Source organism: Quercus robur, chromosome 7 (genome assembly GCF_932294415.1).
Source record: "Quercus robur chromosome 7, dhQueRobu3.1, whole genome shotgun sequence".
Lineage (NCBI taxonomy): Eukaryota > Viridiplantae > Streptophyta > Magnoliopsida > Fagales > Fagaceae > Quercus > Quercus robur.
In genome coordinates this window covers 24,188,446-24,198,617 of record NC_065540.1, presented here as the reverse complement: position 1 = coordinate 24,198,617, position 10,172 = coordinate 24,188,446, and the positions used below count along the sequence as shown (strand labels likewise).

At 31.7% G+C, this 10,172-nt stretch overlaps 1 protein-coding gene across 1 annotated transcript; it reads right to left on the bottom strand.

The window, feature by feature from the left end:
* Positions 1-4,007: 4,007 nt before the first annotated feature.
* Positions 4,008-6,455, bottom strand: LOC126692868 (uncharacterized). Its single transcript, XM_050388670.1, has 3 exons — positions 6,289-6,455; positions 4,891-5,666; positions 4,008-4,331 (listed from the first exon to the last, which is right to left on the bottom strand). Exons 2-3 carry the CDS (start codon positions 5,492-5,494, stop codon positions 4,126-4,128), a joined length of 810 nt encoding a protein of 269 aa, XP_050244627.1. The 5' UTR covers positions 5,495-5,666; positions 6,289-6,455; the 3' UTR covers positions 4,008-4,125.
* Between the last annotated feature and the right edge of the window lie 3,717 nt (positions 6,456-10,172).

Here is a 10,172-nt window from a genome sequence, read left to right as displayed (position 1 = left end):
ACCATCAAGTATGAGAAAAAATTAAGGGAACCACTCAATGTGACAAAAGAACTGTCATATGTGATGTTGGAACCGCACAATGTGAGGATGGAACCTTCAAATGTGAGAAAAAAAAGTAAGGGAACCACCAAATGTGAGAAAAGAACTGTCACATGTGATGCTGGAACTGCATAATGTGAGGATGGAACCGTCAAATGTGAGAAAAAAGTAAGGGAACCATCAAATGTGAGAAAAGAACTGTCACATGTGATGTTGGAACTGCATAATGTGAGAATGGAACGGTCAAATGTGAGAAAAAAGTAAGGGAACAACTCAATGTGACAAAAGAAATGTCATATGTGACGTTGGAACCGCACAATGTGAGGATGAAACCGTCAAATGTGAGAAAAAAAAAAGTAAGGGAACCACCAAATGTGAGAAAAGAACTGTTACATGTGATGCTGGAACTGCATAATGTGGGGATGGAACCCTCAAATGTGAGAAAAAAAATAAGGGAACCATCAAATGTGAGAAAAGAACTGTCACATATGATGTTGGAACTGCATAATGTGAGAATGAAACCGTCAAATGTGAGAAAAAAGTAAGGGAACCATCAAATGTGAGAAAAGAACTATCACATGTGATGTTGGAACTACATAATGTGAAAATGGAACCATCAAATGTGAGAAAAAAGTAACCTGGTATAGCAAGTTACCTACTAGTGGGTACCGTACCCCCCCTTTTTTTTGGGGGGTACCGTAGAATTACTCTTGTTTGGATAGAAGAAAGACTTTGCTTTTAACACAAACGGGGAAAGACCTTGACTAATTTTGATTGGGTGCTTATTTTCCAGCCCCCTCATCTCCTTTGGAAGCTGCTCTTTGTGGTAGCCAGCAGCCTAAGACAACTAAGGTGGCCAGCCATGATTTAGGATCCTAGAAAGGGTTGATCAGGACACTTAGCCATATATAGCAAAAGAGAGAAGCCTCCGTTTAGGTGAAAGTCTTGGGTTCCAAACCCTTTTCAAGGGCCCCTGGTACTACTAGCATCCCCAGCCTACTTAGCAGCATGCATAGATTGGGCTCATGTAAAAGGACTAAAAAGAGTTAGCTCATGCTCTCCAAACACGCTCTCTCAATTGAGACTAAAAGGAAGTTGGGCTCGGTCGAATTGGACTTGTTGAAAATTTGTCATGAAAACAACCATCAACAAACCCTCAATTAGAATCTTAACGCATAATATTTCTTTAAAGGGTAAACTACGAATTTGATCATTATCTTTTACACCATATTTTAATTTGGTCCCTAACAATTTTAACTGTATCAATTTGGTTCCTAAACATTCAGTGTATGTCAATTTAATCACTATCGTTATCTCTTGGATGAAAATTGCTGATGTGACAAACAATTAAAATAAAAAATTAGTTTATTGCTACTTCAACGGAAACTTTTTTTTTTTTTTGCCACTAGCCATATCAGCAGTTTCCATCCAAGAGATAATGGCATGAATTAAATTGACACGATACTAAAATGTTAGAAACCAAATTAAAATATGATGTAAAGGATAGGAACGGAATTCGTAATTTACCCTTTCTTAAATAGTAGAATAAATAATTTCATATTCAAATACAACTTTAATAAATACCTATTAATTATAATCATAATTATATAATTAATAGTTCCATATTAAAACATAATCATAATAAATAACTATTTACAAGAATGATTAAATTTCATATTTAATATTTCATATAAAGAAACAATCTTAATAAAATGTCTATTAATAACTATTATAATTATCAAACTACACACAAATAAATAAAAGAGTGGAAATAATTTTTTTTTAAAAATAATTTTATATTTTTATTAAACATTGTTATGCATTACATGAGTTGCTAACTAGTAAAATAATATATTTGTGAGCAAACTTGTGAATATGAGGTACCCTAAAATCATACGCAATGCAACCCAACTCATGCCCCAAGCTTGCGATGAATTCAGACTGGAGAGAAAAGCTAAGGGAGGACTAATTTGGCAGCTAATGGTTTATATGACTGCCATGCTTATTGGTCAACATGTAAGCCTTAGAGTTTAGACAAATGAACTAAGAAGCTGACCCCAAACTACCTTCCTCCTTGCCCAGGATGTTGACATTACTAAGTCTGCTTTGGCATTGGTCACATCACTACATCAGTGGGAATCGGGACATTTCCCCTCGTGTTTATAACCAAACATTGCTTTCATCTTTGCGAATTACCTAATTAGGAAATAAAGTTATGTCAGCAAAGCTCAAAGTAAGCACTCCACCCCAAACAAAAAGCAATTTAAGCACTCAGACACTTGGGAAAACACATCCACCGTAGAACGCAAGTCATAAAATCGCTATTAAAGGGGAAGACTAGTACAAAACTCATCAACCAGAGCAAGAACCAGTGGGCAAACAGCATCAAAATTCCTTGCCTCTTATAAAACGCATTTGCTCTTGTGTTTTGTGCCCTTTCATTTAGCTTTATCAGCCATGTATTCATTAGGTGTGCGTTTGGATTGGAATGAAAAATTAAAATTATTTTACTATTTAGTTTATTTTTATTATTATTCATAGTTCTTACTACACTTTTTGGTACTATTTATATGCTCACTGTATTATTCATAGATCATATTGCACTTTTTGGTACTATTTATGTGTCTATTGTACTATTTCAACTAACTTTTACATTTATTTACAGTACTTTCTACAATAAGTTTTTAGTTTCAACAAAATAATGGTATCCAAACACATCCTAGATCTCACTCTCTTCCTTTTAAATTAGTTTTTCTCATGCTTTATCATCTAATTATACATAAGACTTTATTCCTTTCATGACTTGGTGTACTCTTGCATGTTTAGTTCTTTCTAGTTTAACATTGATCTATAGAGCAACTCTTTCTGACGACTTCCACAAATATTTCAAAAGTGTTTTCATCATGAGATTTTAACTTTTAAGGTACTTTAGTCGTTTGGAGGTTTAAGATGTTATGTTCTCTTGAGACTAAAAGTGTTTTATTCCCATAAAAGGAAATAGAACACTTTCAGCTTTAAAGAAAGCGTTTTTCCAAAAAAATATTTTACGCTGAAACAAATATGGCCTTAAGTTTGACAACCAAAATATGTTAAGCAATCAGATTTTAGTCATTCGATTGCATTGGTTAGTCTTCTAACAAGTTAGCAATTTAGGTTGATTATCTAGGAAATATATAGGGCAGTTGGAAATATTATTGGAATGGCGTTTTTGTTGAAAATAAAAAGGATTTTTAACCGAAATTTAAAAGAAGCATAAATTATGTTGAAACAACCCAAACTTTTTGTAATCCATATGCTTTCAAGCTAACAATACAAAGAGGTTCAAGTAATAATCTAGTGGTAACACATATTTTGTGGTGCTTCGGGTCTGCAGTCTCCACCCGTTCCCTACTATCTACCTAAAAAAAGAGAAAAAGCTGACACGAGGTAAAAACTGGGGCTACCACGTTAGCAAAAACTACTCACACTCTCCTACTAGACTGTTATCCCTTGGTTTTGAGTTTGGTTTTCGTTTTTCCATGGGCTAAGCTTCACTAAATATAATGGGCTAAAGTTTCTTTTGCCAAGCTTGGTGGCCCAATTAATATAACCATGTCTTCTTGGGCCAATGGGCCTCTTGCTCGTTTGTGGATCCCATTGGGCCTCATCTCGTCTAGTTGGGTCTAGGCTTTAAAGCCCTATTGTAGGGCCCAAAAAAGCCCTAAACAAAGTTTAATGGTCCAGCTAGATGATATAAGATGTGGAATTTTTACCATATTTTTCTAGAGCTACTCGGTTATAAATGCCTTCCTCGCAAAGGCCACTAGCTGAATGATACATGAATTGAGTTTACCACAAAGCTTCTAGTATAGAAGTTGGTACATGAGCAGAAACTAGGCTAGCAGGTTGATACAATTGTTTATATAAAACAGAAGATAAGGTACGTTGAAAACCCAAGACAGATTGGGAGGAGAAAGCAAACAAAGAGATTTAGCCAAACAGCTCAACTTCTTCTCAGCTTTTACAGTTGCACATCAAATTGTCACATTAAAGCTCTTTCTTAACACATCAAATGAAGTTTGGTTTAGGTAAAAAAAAAATCTGCTCTTAATTTCTTGCATCAGAGAACTTCAAAACAGCAAGATAAAAACCAGGTTCATCTACAAATTCAGCCACATCAAAAGCATGATCAGCTGCCACTTTCTGTAATGTATTCTTCTCGGGCAAATCAGAAATTATGACATCGGGATTTTGTTGTTGCTGCTGCTTTAAGACGTCCCTTCCTTGGGGATGGCTAATAACCACCCTTGCACCTGTAGAAGCATCAGAAAAAGCTCAGAAGTCTAAGTAGTAACATAAAAGGAAGCAAGAGCACAATCTAAGGATCCACCCCCACCCCACCCCACAAAACACCCCCTTTAACCCCTTTTTGACAGACACACAACATTATGATATGATACAGTTTCATTCACACCATCTCATCATCTTTACTATAAAAGATGTTTCCACCCGAGTAGCGCAATTTGAAGTAACCTATATACCACAGCCTGAGGGTTGATATTATGGAATTTAAGGTAAGAATTAGGATATAAGTTAACAAATTGTATTATTAACCAGTTATAATTTCAAGGTTATACGTTTTTAACATACCAAATTAATAAAACTTCACTAGGTTGAACCGAGTCAGGTAGTCAGATTAAAAGAAAAAATCCAATATCTGTTCACGTTAATTATTTTTCCTATCAATGAATAGATTTAGATGTCTTGGGGAGAAATCCTTTACCCACAAATAGAAAGAGTCAATGCTGCTTTAAAATGAAACTATTAATTTAACATTAATAACACCCACAACAATATCTAATAAAAGGTCACCTGGCAAACAAAGTTTTGCAAGAGCTCCAAAAACCTGGTCAAGATTAAAGGACAAAGCAGGAAGAAAATAGAGGAACACAACATCTAGTGGAGCCCACTTCTCTGGCACATATATAAGTTCTCCTTGCCAACATTTAACCTTGTCATATTTTTCTTTGATGCCAGCTAACAGAAAAAGTGAATCGTGGACGACAAGCAAAAGTTGGCATTTTGTTGAATCAACCAACTGATCTACAAATCCTTCGGAACCAATTGAAACCAACACCTTAGAAGTTTCTTCAATCTCCCCTGCAGAAATAATGCGATCAATATTTTTGTTAAGCTCCTCTCCGGATATCAAATTATCTGAATCAAGAAATGACCAATCTTTTTCAACAAAGTCTTCGAAGTTAATTACAGATACTGCTCCCTCATTTGGGGGAATTGTAGCACCAATGGATGACTTATGAGCATGTAGAGGACGGTTTGATTTTAGCACAGAGGAGAGAGAAAGTGGCAAGTGGCGGTGAACATATAAATTTTGTGGTTGTATTTGAAGACATGGTGTGAACTGCCATCTATGTAATGGAAGGAGGAAAGAAGTGGGTGAATAGAGAGAATTCATGGAAGAAGATCTATATATTCCTTTAAGAGACACTCTTGGTCTAAAATGGATGCTTTCAGCTCTATGCGTGTATATGATAATGACAAACGAACCAGAAGCTGTTACAGCTAATATTTCATAAGCTCATCTGTTTAACCTCTTTTCCACTTATTCTTGTAGCTCAACCATGCCCCTGAAATGAAAAAGACAAATGTTGATGCCCAAAGTGCTAACGTGAAGTCGCAATTGTACTCAAATAACTTTGACAATTCAGACCAATAAATGGTAGTTCAATGGTTATATATCTTCCCAAAGTAAAGGACGATTTTAACTAAATTTAATTACACACTCAACATAGGCCAATCGCAATTATCAGTCATTGGAAATTCTAACCTATAACCATCCATCTACAAATTACAGAAACACAAAACCACAAAAAAAAAAAAAAAAAAAAAAAGACTGATTGAAATGGTGAAAATTTCAACTGGGTTTCACACTACAAACAATGATGCATGCTTAAAAGCATAGAAACAAACACATATTAGACGCGTATTGTGCATATTTTGAAAGAGGAATTTTATCAAACAGCTGAACTGCATTGAACTGAGAAGCAAACCTTATGAAGTCATATAAAATTTAAATAGTCAAGTCATTCTGAAAACATCATATAGCCAAGCTTCAACCAATATAATCAAATCGAACAACACCAATACATATTAGAAATTTCATATAATTCATACACCAAGTTTCAGCCTGTGTATTTTTTCAAAATAATTGAAAGCAGGAAGGCAGAGAAGCAACTGGCAGGGAAATACCGGAGGCAGGGAAACATGACCAATGCCCAAATAGTGGAGAAGATGCGGGACTAGACTGGAGACAGATAAGGCTGACGGAGAGGAGCAGAGTGAGAAGATAGAAGAAAGAAGCAGATGAGAGCATGAGAGACTGAGAGTTGAGTTGGCTTTTTAAAATAAAACGTAAAATATAAGGGAAAACAAAATAGTGGTGAGTAGAAAATTGTACAGTCTTCAAAACAAACGTGGCAAGCTATCATGAAGTGAAAAAAAAAAAAAAATAAATAAATTTAGCGGCTGATTGGATTGACAATTTTCATAACTCAATTTTCAGTTCCTATAACTCATAACTCAAAAATGGTGGAACCCATCAAAAAGGTTGTTTGGCAAACGATAACTCTGTTTCCATAACTCAATGGCAATATTGTAATTAAACACACATAAAGGACCCATATCTGTAACTTTTGACCACCTTTTAACTTCTTATTTTTTTCCTTCTCCTGAGTTGGCTGTTCGGTTTTTTTTTTTTTTTTTTTCCTTTTCCTGGGTTGGCTGTTCGGTTCTTTTTTTCTTTTTCTTTTTCTTTTTTTCTTTTCCTCGGTTGGCTGTTCGGTTCTTTTTTTTTTTTCTTTCACTGGGTTCAGTGAATTTGGGTACTGAAAAAAAAAAATGAAAAAGCTGCATCGATGACAGTTATGGGGCCCACAAATAATGTAAAAAATATTGAGTGATGTGAAGTGAGTGATGGTGCCAAACAAACATGGTATTTTAGAGTGATGAGTGATGGAAATTGAGTGACAAAAAAAATGAATCCAAACAGCCCCTTAAAGACTTTGGTTTTATAGTATAAAAAGTTACTAACTCGTATGATGCACGGATAGTTAAATTTAAAATCATATATATTTTAAAAAACAAATAAAGAGTCTTGTATAAAAGAACTATTAAATAAAAGTTAATAGGAAAATTATTTTATAATTTTAAATGGTTTCTCATAGGTATTGTATAGGTATCAACCATGTAGGATGCATATTTTAAATTTAAAAAAAAAAAAAAAAGACCGTAATGGTGGGTGGTGGCTGCTTTTGTTTTATTATTTATCCAAAAAAAAAAAAAAATTTTGATAGGATATGAACAAATAAATTGTAGTAGAATTTGAATAGTTTCCCATAGGTATTGTGTAGATATCAACAAAGTAGGATGCATATTTTAAATAAATAAATAAAAACTTTGTCTTCTAACTCTCACATGCACCAACACTACACCACCACCATATGTATAGAGGTTATTACATGCTCTTGTTTAGTTTCTTATCAATGTGAATTGCCACTTTTAATAAGAATAATGCACATCCTCACTCCATATTATTCTACTAATCAATCTAAGATTCCAAAATCAAGTAGGAAACATCTAAACTATTCCCATATGGACTGTACTTCTCCTTAAAAAAAAAAAAAAAAAAAAAAAAAAAAAAAAAAAAACCTATGGACTACATCACAACATTAATATAAAATTGATTATTAATGATAGGAAATTCGTGGTTTTGATGGTTAGGAATAAGCTCTCTTCTTGTTATTGATGAAATTTTTTTTAACGGAGTGGTTTTTCCAAGATCATATGAGGGTTCTATATATAACATACATAGTAGTACAAATTACACCAACGTTAAAGAAAATTTGATTGATGAAATTTTTAATTATTAAATCAAAATTATGATTAAATCTAATCTTTTAATCGTAAAAACAAATTTTTACAATTAAAATTTTCACACGTAGATTTTTCATACTAATAAACTCACTCACAAGTCACAACAATAACAATATTATAAAGTAGTAATCATAGAGAGTTAGAGCATGAAAGATGGCAACATGTCCTTACCTTTGCATTTACTCTGAGCAACTCCATGGATACAATGTTACAAAGTGGTCTCATGAAGTCTCATACCCTCTTTGCAAAATCTTCAATTTGTTGTGTGTGTTTTCTTTGTGAAAATTTGAGTGAGTATAAAGGGTTTCGACCTTGGCAGGGGTTTATATTTGTTGAAATTTTTGTTATAGAATTTTAGTTGAAGTAGAATTTTCAAGCTCTTGAAACATATATCTAATAGAGTTTTACTTAAACTAAACTATTGTAATATTTAATAAGATAAGTACACGTTGAAGAGAATTTTTTGTTGAAATTTTTGTTATAAAATTTTAGTTGAAGTAGAATTTTCAAGCTCTTGAAACATATATCTAATAGAGTTTTACTTAAACTAAACTATTGTGACATTTGATAAGATAATTGCACGTTGAAGAGAAATAATAAATATATAAGATACAAAACCTAAAATAAAAAGAAAAAGAAAATAGTGGTGATGTGGAAAATTATAGAAGCTCCAAAGTCTTCAGTTATATATATATATATATATTATATTATATAATAAAAGTTGGGCTTAGACGCCATGGTTGTGTCTAGTGGCTTCACTATATTGTAGAAATTAAAAAAAAAATAGATTTAAAATTTTTTTTTTCTCCTATAATTTCTAAGTTGATAAAAATCTTTATTTGATTACAATCCAAATTCTTCATCTTATCCATGTAATCCCTATTTTTTACGTGTAGTGTATTATAAAAAAAAAAAAAAAAGTTTAATGCATCTTAAATTGCAACGACGTATGCTACACTAAAAAAAAAGAGGTCTTATTCATTTTAAATTGCAGCGACGTAGATATAGTGTAATCTAATTTTTCTCATTTTTAAAATACTACACTAGAAAACAAGGTCTAATCCATATTGCATAATTTTTTTAGATTTAAAATGATAAGACATGCAAAAAAAAAAAAAAAAAACCTTAAAAACATAGATAAAATAACTAATTTACCTAGATTAGGATTGTGTAACCATTAGTATTTTATTTAAAATTTAAAATTATAGATAAAAAATAATTTTAGAAAAAAATATACGCTATTTTTTTTTTTTTTGGATAGAAACATATTTTAACAATATATATATATATATATATATATAATTGATTAGAATTTCACATAGGATAGGCGTTTCTTTAATTCCAAACCATCTAATAATTTCTCTTATAATTTAACTTCAATATAATTTGAAATTCTCCCAAGTCCTAACTTCCAAGTTTTTTGGATAAATATGCATCCTAAGTGATGAGTTTTACGTTTTTTTTTTAAAACGTTAATTGTGATATTTTTTTAATACATATATTTTTCCTAAAAATTCTATTTCTCTTATAATTCCTAAATTGATTAGAAATCTAACATCTTCACAATTAAAAATTTTCTATATATACAATTTTTTTAGTGTATTCTTATATTGATTAGGAGAGAATTATGTTTTTTTTTTTGGCAAATGAAATAGCTTTGGTTAAGTTTCCATATGTTTTTAATCATTAAATTTATGAATTTTTTTCATATAAATATGTTGTGTGACTTTTAAGAACAATAATTTATATGAATAATTTATATAATCTATATTCAAATGATTATTAATTTATTATTTCTCAATAAAATTATACTAAAAGTTTATAATTAAAACTATGCAACACACGGGCATTATACTAGTGTGTGTGTATATATATAGACTAGTTTTAAAGCACGTGTAAATTGCTAAGAGAATATTAATAATAAATAATATTATGGTTCTATCAAATCATTTTTTTTAATTAAAAATGAATTTCTCTATATGAATTAGAATGAACACTAATAATTTATATATACAAGAGTAGTTTGGTGTGCATGAGGGATTAATATTACAAACATAACTAGAAATCTACAGTTCCTACAACATATAATAGTGAGCAAAATGATAAATGACTTTATCTTTTTAGTCAATGCTTTTAACTTCTACATTCTAACAAAATGATAAATGACTTCATATATTCAGTCAATGTCATGAACTTCTGCA